The sequence below is a fragment of the Alligator mississippiensis genome, chromosome 1 (genome assembly GCF_030867095.1).
Source record: "Alligator mississippiensis isolate rAllMis1 chromosome 1, rAllMis1, whole genome shotgun sequence".
Lineage (NCBI taxonomy): Eukaryota > Metazoa > Chordata > Crocodylia > Alligatoridae > Alligator > Alligator mississippiensis.
Window position 1 is genome coordinate 64,165,119 of NC_081824.1, and position 16,056 is coordinate 64,181,174.

The 16,056-nt window shown below is 45.3% G+C and overlaps 1 protein-coding gene across 3 annotated transcripts in view; it reads left to right on the forward strand.

Annotated features, from left to right (window-relative positions):
* Positions 1-16,056, forward strand: part of CD109 (CD109 molecule) — a 125,435-nt gene that overhangs the window by 108,788 nt on the left and 591 nt on the right. For all 3 annotated transcript variants that reach the window (XM_059731221.1, XM_059731222.1, XM_019496871.2), the window contains exons 31-32: positions 12,185-12,341; positions 14,290-14,392. In XM_059731221.1, coding sequence (XP_059587204.1) covers positions 12,185-12,341; positions 14,290-14,392 — 260 coding nt within the window. The remainder of the gene's footprint in view (positions 1-12,184; positions 12,342-14,289; positions 14,393-16,056) is intronic.

Here is a 16,056-nt window from a genome sequence, read left to right on the forward strand (position 1 = left end):
AATGACATTTTTGGCAAAATTAATTTTTATTGTAGAATGCTTTTTTTTATCAGAAATTAAAATATTTTGCAGAGCCATATTGATTTCAATAAAAGTCTCACTGAAAACACTCTTGCATAGTATAACTGGGAGATTAGATCACTGGCATTAGATATGACTAGTCTTGGTTCAGTTTATTCCCAGCCTCTGAATGACGTTGAGAAGGGACTTGAACGTGCATTTTCCATATCCCAAGCCAGTATCTAAGGCTATAGAGTGACCATGATGCTCAATCATTTCTACCTTTCCTGAATGGAAATTCTCAGATTTTGATCCAAAAATGGGCATTTCAACACAATATCATATGAAAGATTTCATATGTATTCCAATGCAGAATAGAAAAGGAATTTCAGAACTTCTAAAATTGCCAGAAAAATGAAATTGTCACCCTCCAGTCAGCTTTATTAATAAAATCCACTTGGAACAATTATCAAGAATCTCTTGTGGTGGAAAACAATCTCTGTAAAACATTAATATTAATTCGGAATGCTTAAATAACATTTAAACTTCTCATTTATTCACTTATCTATATATTTTTGTAATTTTATATATTACAGATTTAAAAATATTTATTTAGCGTAATTTTAAGTATTGTCAGCATATTGGACAGGTATTCTTTTATAACATTTGGTGCAAGTTAAATACCATCATATAATAATATTTCAGTATCTCTGACTGCATGCATCTTTCTCTTTGGTGCAATAGGGAAGAACATTACCTTAATAATCTGTTCCTACTCTAATAATTGTCCTACCAAGGTGGTTGTTGGTTTGTTTTTTGAGGGTACAACTTGTAGGCAGTAGTAACACCTAGACATGATTTTTCATCAGAGGCATTCAAGAAGGGAAAGGAATCCTGTAACAGAGCAGTCTGTCCCTTTAAGAGGGATTTGTCAATCCTGTTGAGGAATCTCCATTGTGGGGCATTTGGATAATGATAGAGTGTCCCACTGGGAGCTTAAAACCCTAGAAGAGAGAGCAGATGAGTAGCAAGCTTTGAGGGAGCAGTTTGCAAGGCGGAGAAAGCAAATTGTGAATTGAACTGCTTGGTGTATGTTGGGGTCAAAGCAAAAAGGATTTCCTTCCCAGTGTCCAGGACAGAATAGTAGGATTGTAGGATTTTGTTTTGCTTGGTTTCTTTGTTTGTAAGAGGGGTGGGGGGCAACCTTTTTGGCAGGTATGCCCCAAATTAGTCCTGCACCCTCCCTGAGTGTCACTTTAATCCCTACTCTGCCCAATTTACTGCTATGCTTTCTGTCCCTTGCCTTGTACTCCCTGCCCAATCTATTGCTCTGCTTTTGCTTACTGTTCTATCTGCAACTGTCCTGCCTGTCCCCTCCCTGGTCTACTGCGTGCCACACAAAGGCTGCCCATGTCACTTGTGGCATGTGTGCCACAGGTTGGCCACCTCCAGTTTAAAAGTCTGTGTTTATGTTCTTCAGGGAGCAAAACCCATGTACAGAAACCAGTAGACAAGGAAATCTGCTTGCAAACCCTCAGCACAACTTGACAATAAACAGTTTAACACTGTTGCTGAGTGCACCATCGAGTGACTCCCAATAACTCGGTAAACTCTGCTCTGGAGGGACCATTCTAGAGTTGAAAGGGATGATGAGTCTCCAGGTCTATTCAGTCCTTGCCTGCTGAGTACCCAAGGGTACTAGTTGTGAGCTTTTCTTGTGCTATGACTAGGTGCATACCGGGAACTGAACTGAGCTTGCTTAACTTGCTTCTCATAGACCACCGAACAGCCATTAAATATTAACAGTTGTTGTATTGAGGCCATCAGTGAACAGGTGACATAAAGCCTCCATATCCTATTAGTTTATTTTTAGTCATTGAGTTACAAAATTAAATTGTTTTCTTAATTACTTTGCTGGCTTCTTTTGCTGTTTGGCATGAAATTGAATATACATGCTCTTTAAGGGAAGCATTTCAAGATAGATATTTTATCAGTTTCCTTATTAGATGCATCCTGTTATAGTTAAAGAAAACTGGATAATTCAAAGGGCATTGTGCTTATATATCACTTATTTACATTTTCTCCACCTTTGATGTTTTACAACCAAGGTTACTGGGATGAAAACAATCTTTGTTTTTAAGTTCTGATCTATTCCTATTTCATATTTCCTCTCTTGAAATTTCAGTCTTTGCCCTGTGACATTGTAATCATTTCCCTCCAAACATGACCTTTGCCAAACCATCATTGTTCATCCTGCTTGCTGCTAAATCCCTTCTCCCAGTATGCTTAATTGTTGTCTATTAACATTGTAAACTCTTAGGGGCAAGGACTGTCTTACTGTACAGTGCTTAGCACAATGGGCCTTAAGCCAGGTTTGGGGTGTTTGTGTGATAGTTATACAGCCAAATGCAATGGCAGTATGTAGGAGATTATGATTTCAGTTGGGGAAAAGCCATGAAGGATTTACACGATCTTTAAAGCCAAAGTATTGTTTATGTATACAATTCTAGTAAGAAATCTAGTGAGATAGGCAGTGGACAAGGATGCAACATGCCCTTAAACAGAATGCCTTTTTGATAGATTTTTCCTTGGAATGTCAAGAGCTCTTTAAATTCTAGCACAAATTTAAGATATACATAAAGGATACGTTTTTGGCTCATCTACATCAGTAGCTTAGGAAGTATCTTTTGACTGGATGTCAGGATTTGTTTTCCCCTGAAGAGTTCCCTTGATTCAGAGCCAGGGATACACCCAGGAAAGAATCTGCCTCTTCCCCCTCCTCTGGGGTGCTGAGAGGCACTGTCACCTCTTTTAGTTTGATGGACTTCCATAGCTACTTCAGAAAGGTACATAACCACTAACATCAAAGTCCATCAATTGCAAAACCTCACATGAATGGTGATGGCCTTTTGCTGAAGCACAGATGGGGAAGAATTGTACTTCATTGTGGATGACTAAAGAGCAGCTAGAGCCTTAGTCTGAGTTAACCCAACTAAAATGTACGAGTGATTCTGTTACCTCTTCTGGACACATAAATGCCACCATTAGAGGAAAAGTAGCATGCTTTGAGATATGCAGCTGCCTCCATATCCCTATAATATAGGGGCAGCTATGTTCCAATAGTGGGTAATAGAATCATTCCTACACTTTAGCTGGGTAACTTAGTCTCAGCCTACACTTTGGTTGTCCACAAAGTGAAATAGGTTTCTGCCCTTAGCAGAACCAGAGCTTGCTCTGCATTATACAAACTCGGTATGTGTCACATGTGATAACTGCCTGAATCTTAAAAATGCATACAAAAAGATTGAAAAATGACATTCAACCCAATCTAAAAATGAAGGCAAGACATTGTTAGTTTAGAATTGTTAACCTCAGGACTCTGAACCAGAAAAAATTCTTACTTGCTTCAACTAGCTTTTCTTTATCCATTAACTGGTCTTGAATAAATGGTAATTAACTGGGTTGCTATGTGCTGTCTTCATACTATTGACATTTAAGCCTGTGATGTTTGACTAAATCTGGAGAGATATGGGGTTACAAAACCTGCAACAGTAGTATAGAAGGACGAACAAAAACTCCTCCCTGCTCTGATAGGATTTCTGCCATTTCCAGGACAGGAGACCATATTTGACTGGTTCTGTCCAGAAGTGCTCTCTTCTGAGTCTACTGGCTACATTTGTTTGGTGTCTGCACTTATTTGCTTTCCACTGCAATATTTTTTAGGCTAGAAGAGACTACACAGATCTCAAACCACTGAAATAGTGGACTCAGAACACAGAATTACAGCCCAAGGTTTCCTCAGCCCAATTAAGAGACATGTTTTAATTCTTCAGTCTAATTCTCACATGTTTTAATCATTCTCCTAGACAGTCATCCTGTCCTATGAAAAAGGAAACAGTCTTTCTTTTTTTGGTAGGGGGTTGTGGGAGCTTGGAGTATGTAACTTCTGGGAGTAAACACGTTTTGCTTGATTTAGGTTACCCATTCGTGTTTTTTGGTGGCACCTAGATTCTCTAGACGGCTTGGATATTTCCGTCTTCTTATTGGTAATTATAACACACAGATAATTATATCCAGGTCCAAATCAGTTCCTTGTTTTCAATAGCAGCTACTTCGGCTGAGTGCATCAGCCAGCAGATGGTTTCATTTATTTCTAATTTCATGAGCCAGCCAGTCCGCAATTGTGTTGTATTTCTTTCAGAGTGATATCTGCATTCAATCAACCATACTGCCAGGCTTAATAGCTTTGCTTTGAAAAGCAACTCTTCCCCTTTTCTAAACCATCCAAATCTACAAAGAAATAGTTTACTTTCAACTACTGTCAGGCATTCAAAATGCAGACTGGAGAAATGTTCTGTTCCAGAGTAACAGTGGTGGCTTACCCCGTGCCACTGAAAGAGCCTTTGCCATCTATTTGATATAAAGAAACACAGTTTTTGCAGGACCTGTAAGTGTTTCATGCAAGACAGAAAGCTGTAAATATATTTAGTATAGTCCCATTGTGTACCATGGTAAGTTAGAACCACTATAGAGTAAGCTTTCTGTTGCAGCATATGAGTCTGACATTGGCAGAAGAGGCTATAATAGGCTATAATATGCATTTTCAGGAAAAATGGCAGAATTCAATTTATTACATTTTCTAAACTGGGATGCATAAGATGACTTATAAATTTTCAAATTGGAGTTTGGGGAAGCAGTCTAATAGGGACCCCCTTAAATGAATGATGGACCCTTGTTTGAGAAATATAAAAACAATGACTAGTCTATAACAGTTTTTCGTAGACTTTTTTGAACTTGAGGGACCTGTCCATATCTATCATGAATTGAGTAGAATCCAATTTAAAAAACTATATATTACAGTACTTACTTCCTTGCAAAGGGGTTAGGCAATGGGGGTGGTTATCATCTAGGCTGGGACAAACCTGCGCTTAGGGCACAGTTTATACTTTTAAACAAAAAAACACAAGAAAGGAAATATCACAAGATATAGTCTTAGAATTCTAGTAACGTATAATTTCGATTTCTGAATGACTTTCACCCAATTATAGTGTTTTCACCTAATTATACTAGCAACGTTTCCATTGACTTCACTGGGGTTAAGATTACTGTATATTACCAATAGTAACAATATTGTGATTTGCACAGAGGTAAGCCCAATCCTTGCTAGTGTGGTTGACATTGTTAGGGGGAACGGAGAGAGAAATTTGTTTGTTTGTTTTTTTCAATCTTCAAGTTAGCATAATGTAACAAGATAAAAAGGGTGGAAGCCCCTTCTCTGGGGCTGGAACCATGGTGGGGAAACCCTACAGTTCCAAGGGAACACTCAGGGCAGCCCTGTAATGGGGAAAAACTTATCCACGGCAGGCACACCAGCCAGGGGCTGACCCTAGCTGAGCACACCACCTGTGGGGTTCACCATCTGCCTGTTTTAGTGGCTGGAGCCAGTGCAAGGTGATGATGTTACTGGGGAACGCAGGCTGGCTCAGGTAAAAGCTGGTGGCAGAAGGAACACTGGCGAGCAATAGCCAGGAGGCAGCTGGGTGCTCCTGTCGGTGTGACCAGAGCTACCTTCAGGATGGGACCCAGGACGGGGTCCTGAAGAGGGGTCTGCTCCACAGCCAGAGCGGCGATTGGCACCGAGACCAGTGTGCGGGCCGACCGGGGGCGAGCCGGGGCCCGTCTTTGCGCACGCGGGCTGTGGCCAGCAGCCCGGGCACGCGGGGCCGGAGAAGACCGCGCGAACTAGAATTGATTACGGACGCGTAGTGGTTGATTAAAAGATTGTTTACTTACACCAAAAGATGGTAGTGGTGTAGGCTGGACAGCTTTCCAGGCACAGCTCCGCTTGAATCCCCGTTGGAGGATCACGACAAGTCAGCTCTTTTCTCCAGAGTTGTCGAGGCTCCATGGATTCAGTTCCCCCGGAGTTGTTAAGACTCCGTGGGTTCGGTTCCCTCCGGAGTGGCTGAATCTCCGTGGGTTCGTACGGTACTAATCTTCCCCGGAGTTATTAAAGCTCCGCGGGCTTGGTTCGGTTCCCTCTACCACGGAGTTGTTAAGGCTCCGTGGATCCGGCTTGGGTTTATAGGAAAGGGATACGTCTAGGATTGCACTCGGTGACGGGGAGAGGCCAAAGGCTATTTAGACCTCTGTTGCCTTCTTAAGAGAGGCGCGTTGGGTCCGTAAGGGTCCACATCGCTTAGAGATCTTCACACAGCACAAAGTCTCCTCCTCCTGGCGAGTTCTGTCTCTCTCTCCAGTTTTCCTCTCTCTCCAACTTGGGCGGAAACCACCCAAGCCTTTTGTACGGCTAGCAAGCCAATAGCTAGCCGCCACGTGTGTCTTTACTCAGAATCGGCCAATAATGTGGCGCAAATCTGAATACAAATGGCGGGAACTCTTTGCACCGAGCACTTCTCAAATGCAAAAAGAAATGCACCATGCAAAGAAAGCTACAAATCTGGCAGGAAATATTTCGTTGCACCAGAGCTCCCCTCTGCAGCAGAGAACTCTACCGTGCAAAGAAGCTGCAATTTAGCGGGAATAATAATTTAGCAGTGCCAAAGCACACACAAACAACAAATCACAATTTTGGGTTGTGACAACCAGGATGAACACTAAGGGATGGACTGCTGCAACTTTGTGGGAGCCGCCCACTTCTGAATAAAACAAGAAGACATGGTGAGCGAGTACCAAGGGTCTCTCTGGGGAGGTGATGTGCAATCAGTGAAAGTGCCTGAGGGGAAATCAGAGGTGGAATAAGAACAACTGATCCTGAGCCACTTGGGAGCGGCTGCATGAAGCCCAGCAGGTACAAAGTGGTGTATTGGTCGGGAACCCTGAAAAGGACCTGGCCAGAAGTGACTCTTTCGCAATGCATCTGGCAATGATGACAAACCCAGATCTGTTAGGGCAGACCCTGCAGGCGCTAACTCAGATTCTCGATGTTCAGCAGCAGCAGGTGGCCTTACAGCAGGACTGGCTGCAACATAACCTTGCCTTTTTTAAAATGACCCAGGAAGATGACCCATAGGCTTATATTGAAGCATTCAAGCACAGTGTGATACAGGCCAGGCTGGACACGGTATACTGGCCAAGCCAACTCAGGACCTTAGTCGTGGGTAAGGCACAGGCTGCATACAGGGCCATGCCTCGAGGCAAAGCTCACAACTATGAGTGAGTTAAGACGGCCATGTTATACAGCCTGGAGATTACCCCCCAATATTACAGGCGGCTATTCTGGGCCAAGAAAAGCCGTGATGAATGATGTCCGCAAATCCTGTTACAGCTCCTTAGAGATATCATGAACAAGTGGGTGAGGCCCTCCGTGTATGATCAGGATGCGCTCGCAGACCAAATTCTCCTAGAGCAGTTCCTGGGTGACTTAGAGGACTGTATCCAGCATTGGGTCTGGTGGCACTTGCCACAGAATTGCAAGGAGGCATTGAGGCTGGCTAAGGCCTTTGCCATCTCAGAAGGGGAATACGGCCAGGAGTGGCCTACCTCGAGGCCAGGAAGCAGCAGCTCACGAGAGGGGGACAAAAGTTGGCCTCTCAGCAAGGTGAGGCCAAGAGAAACTGTTTACTTTTGGTGTTGTAAGATGGGCCATTTCTCTAAGGACTGCCAGGGTGGGTCAGTAGAACGGTAGAGACCCAAAGTTCTACTTCGGGGCCTTGGGGACAACAGGATGGAATCTCAGCCAATGGAAGCGATAGACTACAGGTATGCAGTCAGAGGGGAAAACGCTGTGTGGAGTTGCCTGTTTGTCATTGCATGGGTGGAAGGCTGTCCGATGCAAGCAGTTTTGGACTCCGGGTGCACCCAGTCCTTGGCCTGAGGAGATCTAGTCCCCTTGTGAGCAACTTGTCAGTTCTTCTCGATGACGATGTCGGTGAAGCCAAGCAGTTGGAGTGTCGTTGGGTCCACCTACAGGTTATGGAACACCAGGGTAAGCATCAGATCAGAATAGCTGCCCCGACTTGGATGTGAGATGCTGCTCGGGCACAACTGGACCCCCATATGTGACATCCTGGACCGGGACAGGATGTGGAGACTGGGCAATGGCACCACAGGAGTAGCGAAGGGTGAATAGGGGAGTTAGAAGAAGGTGAAAAGTCTTAACAACATGGAAGGGATTGACCTGTGTGATGCAGTAAGTGGAGCGCAGTTCCAGAGCACCCAAGAAGACGAGGAACTCTGCCCGATCCATGAGAGATTAGCTATGCAGGAGGACACTTGGTTGGGGCCCTCATCTGAAACCCACCGATACAAGGTAAAATACTGATTACTGTACTGGGTCAGGGTGGGCTGGGAGGTCGGGCAGGAAGGGGCTCAGTTGGTCATCCCCACCCCATTCCAGCGGCTGGTCTGGCAGCTGGCCCACGCCACACCCATGGGCAGGCATTTAGGATGCAATAAGATGATTGCCTGAGTGACCCGATGGTTCTTCTGGCCTGGGCTGATAGAGGAAGTCTCTTGCATGTACATGTCCTGCTCTGCATGCCAGAAAACGAGGGATGACTGCCCGGTGCGGGCCCTGTTGCAGCCATTGCTTGTCATGGATGCACCCTTCTCTAGAATCACCATGGATGTCATAGGCCTGCTCCTGAAGAGCACTGCAGGACACCAATATATCCTGGTGTTCATCAGCTATGCCACGTGGTACCCAAAGGCTGTTCCCCTCCACACAGTGACAGCACTGCAGGTGGCTGAAGAACTAATAAAAAAGATATCACAGATAGCATCTCCTTGGGGATTCCTAATGGACCAGGGGAGGTCATGTCCGGGGTGCTATGGGCTGTGTGCCAGATGTTGGGCATAGAACAGCTAAAAACTTCCATGTACCACCCACAGACAAATGGTCTTGTAGAGTCCCTAAACAGCATGCTAAAATGAGTGTTACACTGTAGTATACAGAAGGATCCATGCAAGTGGGACCTCCTCCTACCCCTATTATTGTTCGCAGTTCAAGATTCATCACAGCATTCCTTGAAATATTCTCCCTTTGAGCTGGTGTTGGGCCATAGCCCTCGGTGACCCCTCCAGGCCTTGAGGGATGAGTGGGAACAGCCGAAAGATGAGGTGGGGATCACAGACACCTACCGCCAGAAATTCGGGTGATGCTTACAGAAGGCATGAAATCTAGTCCATGAAAACCTTGAAGAAGTGCAGCAGTGTCAAAGAGCCAAAATTTGGGAGTTCAGGGAGGGACAAAAGGTACTGGTCTTGCTACTAACCTCCACTAGTAAACTCCTTACCCAGTGGCAGGGGCCTTTTGAAATAATCTGCAGGGTGGAACCAACCCATGGATTATGAAGTCCACCAACCAGGACACAGATGGGAAAGACAGATTTATCATGTAAAACTTCTTAAAGGAACCCAAAGGATATGGGCCATGTTTACTGAAAGTGAGGTGGAGGATTTGGAGCCCCAGAGTTGTGCTTGGGGAGAGCCCAAGGTCTGGGTGGAAGACCCTGTCCAAGTTGGTGCAGAGCTGTCACCACTCCAAAAGGCTGAGATGGCCTTAGTGAGGGACTTTAAAGACATCTTCTAGGATGAGCTGGGCTGGGTCTGGGGTGCTCAGCACATGATCCATACGCCCACAGGAGCCATGGTGAGGAAGAGATGGCGTCGCGTGCCCCATCACCTCCACAAGGAAGTCTGCAGGGAGATTGGGGAGTATGTTGGACCAAGGGATAATATGGCCTTCCTGAAGTCTGTGGCGAAGCCCTTTGGTTCCCATCCCAAAACCTGATGGCACTGTAAGATTACGTATAGAACATAGGAGGCTAAAGGAAATAGTGGTCTTTGATGCCTTTCTGATGCCCCATGTGGCTGAGCTAGTGGAACACATTGGAAACACATTACATCACCATGCTTAACCTATTAAAGGGGTATTGACAAATATCAGTGGCCCACCAGGATCATGCTAAAACCACGTTTGGAACTCCTTGGGGCCTCTATGAGTTCGTATGGATGTCCTTTGGGCTCCATGGAGCAGCTGCCACCTTCCAGTACTTCATAGACTGGCTATTGGTGCCCCATGTTCAATATGCGGCAGCCTACATCGATGACATCATCCGTTTTACATGAACCTGGGACCAGCATAAGTGGGCATTGCAAGTTGTACTGATGGAGCTAAGAAAGGCGGGGATGATGGCCAACCCCCCCAAAATATGCACTCACTAAAAAGGAGATGAAATACCTAGGATTCTTGGTTGGATGTGGCATCATTAGACCTTTAGCAGACAAAGTGGAGGCCATCAAGAAGTTTCAGATGCCACATAATTACAGACAACTTTGGTCCTTCCTATGACTAACCAACTATTACCGGCACCATGTACCCCACTTTTCAGAATTGGTGGCCCTGCTAATGGGAGTGTTAAAGGACAGACGGGACCGATTAAGTGAACCACTGAGATGACTTGTAATTTCAACCTTCTTAAGGAGGCTCTGTAACTTTGTATTAACACACGCTCTAGATTTTTATAAACCTTTTATTTTACAGGTGGATGCTACAGTCAGTGATCAGGGCAGTACTAACCCAAGATAATGCAGGCATTGAAAGACTGGTGGCATACGCCAGCCGTAAACTCCTTCTGGCAGAGACATAGTTCACCACCATAGAGCGAGAATGTCTGGCAATTCACTGAGCCGTAGACCACTTCCCCTACTACCTCATGGGTTAGGAGTTTAAACTGGTCACAGACCATGTCCCCTTCCAGTGGCTGAGCTGGGCCAAGACGGGCAACACCAGGACAATGAAATGGGCCCTTGCCCTACAGCCCTTTAAGTTTCAGATAATACACCATCCGCGGAAAGCTAGCACAGTGGCAGATTTCCTGTCTAGGTATGGAAGTGAGACTCAGCCTCCAGGGACCGATGATGATCCTAAGAAGAATGAGACTCCCACAGGTAGCAACCTCAGGTATACCTCACACACACTCCAAGGCAACTTAAGGTGGGGGATGTGTAACAGGGCTCCAAGAGAAAAAGGATGGAAACCCCTTCTCTGGGGCCAGAATTGCAGCAGGGAAACCCCACGGTCCTGGGGGAACATGCAGGGTAGAATCGTAATGGCGAAAAACTTAGCCATGGCAGCCATGGCTGGGAGCTGACCCCAGCTGAGCAAACCGCCCATGTGGTTCACCAGCTGCCTGTTTATGCAGCTGGAGCCGGCACAAGGTGATGATATCACCGGGGAATGCCGGCCGGCTCAGATAAAAGCTGGTGAGCAATAGCCAGGAGGCAGATGGGTGCTTCCTCCGGCATGACCAGAACTACCTTCAGGGTGGGAACCAGGATGGGGTCCTGAAGAGAGTTCTGCTTCATAGTCAGAGCAGCAATTGGCACCTGGATCGGGAAGGACGCCGAGGGACCAACTCCTGTAATACACAGGACTCATGAGTAGGGAGTCAGAGTCATGACTCCCTGACACTTTAAGCTATTCTTTTTTTCTTCTTCATTTTGATTGCCCCATGGCCTGGAGGACAGCTGGACCCTTCACTCCTGGGGCTGAGGAACCAGGGGTCCTTAGAGACCCAGAAAGCTGATAAGGCTGCCCAGGGGCCAGTAGGCACACGGTCCCAGGTGAGGGATGAGACTGATGGGTATAACCCAGGCCTGTGTCAATTGTACAAAAACAAAGGACTGTTGTCAGGTAGGTGGCTTGTAGACAGAATGCCGCATTCAGGCCTTTATACTTGAGGCCCAGATCAGGGTCTCGCCACTAGGCTCGGCATCCGAAGTGTCCAGGTTGACCAACACAAGACTGAATCCAGCTAGTTGGCACATGGAAGGGCTATAGGGGAGGTGGAGCCCCAGGAACATCTGCTGATGATACTTCCCAGAAACTCCCAACTTCGTGGGAGCCTCCCACTCCTGAATAAAACAAGATGTGGTGGGCGAGTACCAGGGGTCTCTCTGGGGAGGCGACATGCAATCAGCGAAGGTGCCTGAGGGAAATCAGAGGCGGGATAAGAACAACGAATCCTGAGCCAGTCAAGAATGGCTGCACGAAACCCAGCAGGTACACATAATTTAGAAAGGCATGACTGTGTTTTTTATTAATTTCCCAAATATTATTCCTTCTATATAATAATATGGAGTTTTAACAGATAGTGTATTTTATTTTAATGGAACGATATTGGTTTTCTGTTAACATTTTCTTGTGTCTAATTTTAAGGTATTTGGGGTCCAGTGCATCTCCCAAAAGTGGTATGGCCCTCATGGAAGTTGGCATGCTTAGTGGCTTCTCTGCATTACCAGATTTCATTTCATTACATGATCCAATTAAGAAGGTAGAAAAGGACAATGGGAAAGTCAGCCTATACTTAGATTCTGTAAGTTGGACAAACAAGAAAATGCATTTGTAATGACACATATTAAATTAAATTCACAGTAGCTGTTCAATTTCAAGTTAGTACCTTTTATGCAAATTGTAATTACATCCTCTAAAGCAGGAGTAGGCAAAATACTGCCTGCAGGCCAGGTGAAGCCCACCAGGTAATTTAATCCTGCCTGTGGGCATCCACCAATTAATTATACCCTGCCCAGCCCACACACCTCACTCTCACCCTCATGCGCGAAAGGACCCTGGCCCAGCCACAAAGCTTCTGGGCGGGGCTGCTCCTGCCACTGCTGCAGTTGCCAGGGGACCTGCTCAGCTTCCCTGGCTTCCAGTGGCTCCCTCTCATCTCCCTGCTGTAGCGCTTGCAGGTGGGGAAGTGGCAGGGACTGGGGTGGGGGGGAGTTGCATACGGGCAGAGGCAGGGAGCATGGGGCTGCGACTGATGGGAGCAAGCAGCCCATGCCTAGCCGGGGTAAGTGGTGTGTGGAACTCAGGTGGGCAGGATGTGGGTGTGAGGGAGGGTGGGAAACCCCCACACAGTCCCCTCATGTACTCCCCCCCCCATGGTGCACAGTGCCTGCTGCCAGTGGTGACAGCAGGAGGTGGGGGGGGCCCTGGGGTGGTTGTGGCCCATGCAGGTGCTGCTGCCCGGCAGCATGTGGCTCCAGCCACAGCTGCATGTGGTGGCAAGGAGTGCAGCCAGGCTGGCCTGCTTTTATCATGTGGGGCTCCTCGCAGCGCATATGCAGCTCCCAGCACTTGCACACCATCGGGGGGAAGGCCCCATGTACTGGAGCTGGCTGCCTTCCCCACTCCCTGCGGCCACATGCAGCTGCCAGGACTCCACTGGAAGTGGCAGGGAGCCCTGCTTCTGTGAGAGCAGGGAAAGCAGCCAGCCCCAGTGTGCGGGGCTTCCCCACAGTGGCATGCAAGTGCCAGGAGCTGCATATGCACCACAGGCAGCTCCATGCGATCGAGGCAACCCAGCCTGGCTGTGTTCCTTGCTGTCACATGCAGCTCTGGCCAGAGTCATGTACCGCTGTAGGTCATGAGTGCCCACCTGCTGCCGACAGTGGGGGCTGTGCGCCATGAGGGGGGAGTGTGTGTGGGGGATCCCTACATCCCCCCCATCCTCCCTCACCCCACAAACCCCACACACTCTCATCCTGCCTCCACAACCCCCCTGCACATACATACATCCCACAACGTACCCTTTGCCCCTCTACACACACACACACAGCCACACCCTCTCACAACCCCCACCACACACACCGCCACTCCCCAATGACACACTTCCCCACACACAATTTACAGGAGTAAGACTTTATTTCTAAACTATTATGCAATCACTTCTATATACATGACACAAGCACAACTCCCGACAAAAATATTTTTGTAATAAAATTAAAATATGTTATAGTAGGTGTTTGACTTTTAGTGTATAATTTGTTCTTTTTTCTGGTTGAAAGATGCCCCCCCCTCCTGGGTTTAGGGGGTGGGACTTCCCCAAGATGGTGACAGGGAGCAGGACACCTGTCAAGGGTTGGGGCTACCCACGCGGCCCTCGGCAGCTCACCAAAATTCATTAGGCATCCCCCTAGCCAAAATAATTGCTCACCACTGCTCTAAGGAGTCTGTATTAACATTCAGTACTCACAAAATGTGATCATACTTTTGTCAACCGTTAGGTTGTTTGTATAGGTAAAGTCTATTTATGTTAATAAGCATTTGATGGATGAGCACTTCATAAATAGTCTGCCAATTTATGCATAATTTTAAGTGGTCTGTGATTTGTCAAAATTTCCATTGAGATCAGGTTAACTACCTAAATCCAGACCCTGGTATTTAATGTGATACACTAGCAGCTCATTTAATTTCCATTCCAGCCCTTGGCCTCACTATATCTAGATTTCTCACAGCTTTTTCTTGTATTTTCCTAGCTAAATGAAACACAGGTTTGTGTGGATATTCCTGCTGTGAGAGACTTCAAAGTAGCAAATACTCAAGGTGCCTCAGTGATTATAGTGGATTACTATGAACCAAGTAAGTGTCATTCATTCTTAATAGATCATGGTGATTCACAAGCTAAAAAAGGGAATTAATGTATTTCTGAAAGTAAGCAACAAAGATTTTTAATAAAGAAAAAGCCACATTGCACTGAGAAGTCACTCAATACTTTTTCAGTGGCACAGAAAGTTTATTGGATAGTAACCTGAAAACATCTTGAGAGTTATATAATGAAAAATGGCATTATCTCCTCTACATTATTTTTGTCTTAGTGGGTTGGTTCCTCAGGTGTAAATTGTCATAACTTCATTAATGCCAATATATACCAGCTGAGAACCTGGCCCAGAATGTTTCCAAAATTACCAAAATGAGGCATGAGCTCTATTGTGGTTCCTATTTAATGATCATCTTTCAAGTAGCTGTTTCACCTGTTTCATATTTAAATTAAGAGTCCTGTAGTGGAGAGGGTGTCAGTAGTATGTTTTCAACAGTTATGTAAAAAGATATATATTCAAAAATATTTCCAAATTTTTTCTTAAGAAGGGAATGTGTTTTAGAGAAATTCCTTAGTATTTGACATACGTGCTCTAAAATTTTCTATCACCACAGTTGCTTACAGAAGATAGGTGTATGTGTATATAAGTTAGGAATAGTCTGATCAGATCCTTCACTAACTTGCTTCATTGCTTCTATACCAGGGCTTTGAGGAGTCTGGGGAGTCCTTGTTCCATGGTTGTGTCAAGGAATGTTTTATTTATAGATGTCTAGGAAACTGAATTTCAGTTCAACAAGAAATGTCATGCTTTTGGAAAATATTTTATTCCAAGTTGGAATAAAAATCCAAACCTTTAGAATTTTTTGATAATATGAAATGATTTAGGATATTTTATACAAATTTGCAGTAGAGTTTGTTTTGAAGATACCAGAATGTTTTTACATTGGGAATGCTTTGATGTTTCTGAACCAAAATCTACTTCCTGAGTTCCCAGGCTGCCTGGCTGTGAGGCAGCATGCCAGGTGAGCTTCTCAGGAAGTGGGAGCCTGGAAGCCCCAGATGCATCATGTGAACAGCTCTCCGGGGTTCCCAGATAGCTCAGCAGACAGGTTGTGTGGGGTGTAGGGAGATAGGATAAACAGACAAGCAGGAAGGAAACACATTCCTACGGGATATCCGTTTCTACAAATTAGGTAAATTCAACCAAAAACAAGTGCCTGACTAGATCTAGTTTTATCATTATGAATTCAAATTCTTATAAGTGTTAGTTAGTATATTTCTATGCTGATAGAAAGAAAACACAAAAATGGGACAAAGATTAATTTTAAAATCTAAAATACATTTGTCTTTGTACTGGTTGGCATTTGACCTTAAGTGTATCCAGTTAAAGATACTTTCCCCGTGACGTTAAATATGTTTAAGATCTTCCTCTTTTTGCCATATACATTTGTAAGGTGTTGGGGTTTTTTTGTTAAGCATTGTCCAGGTTCTGATGATGGATTTATATAAAGAACATAGTTTTCTTTCTGAGGATTGGATTTGTCAGATAGTAGTCATGTCATGTTTCAGAGGTTCAGTTCATCACACCTACTTGGTTTAAGAAAGAGATGTAGAGTATATATCAAGCTTGTATGAAAATACAGACTAAATATTTGTTGGACAATTTTCATTATGATCATAAGCTAATGCTTATTAACTTTTCTGA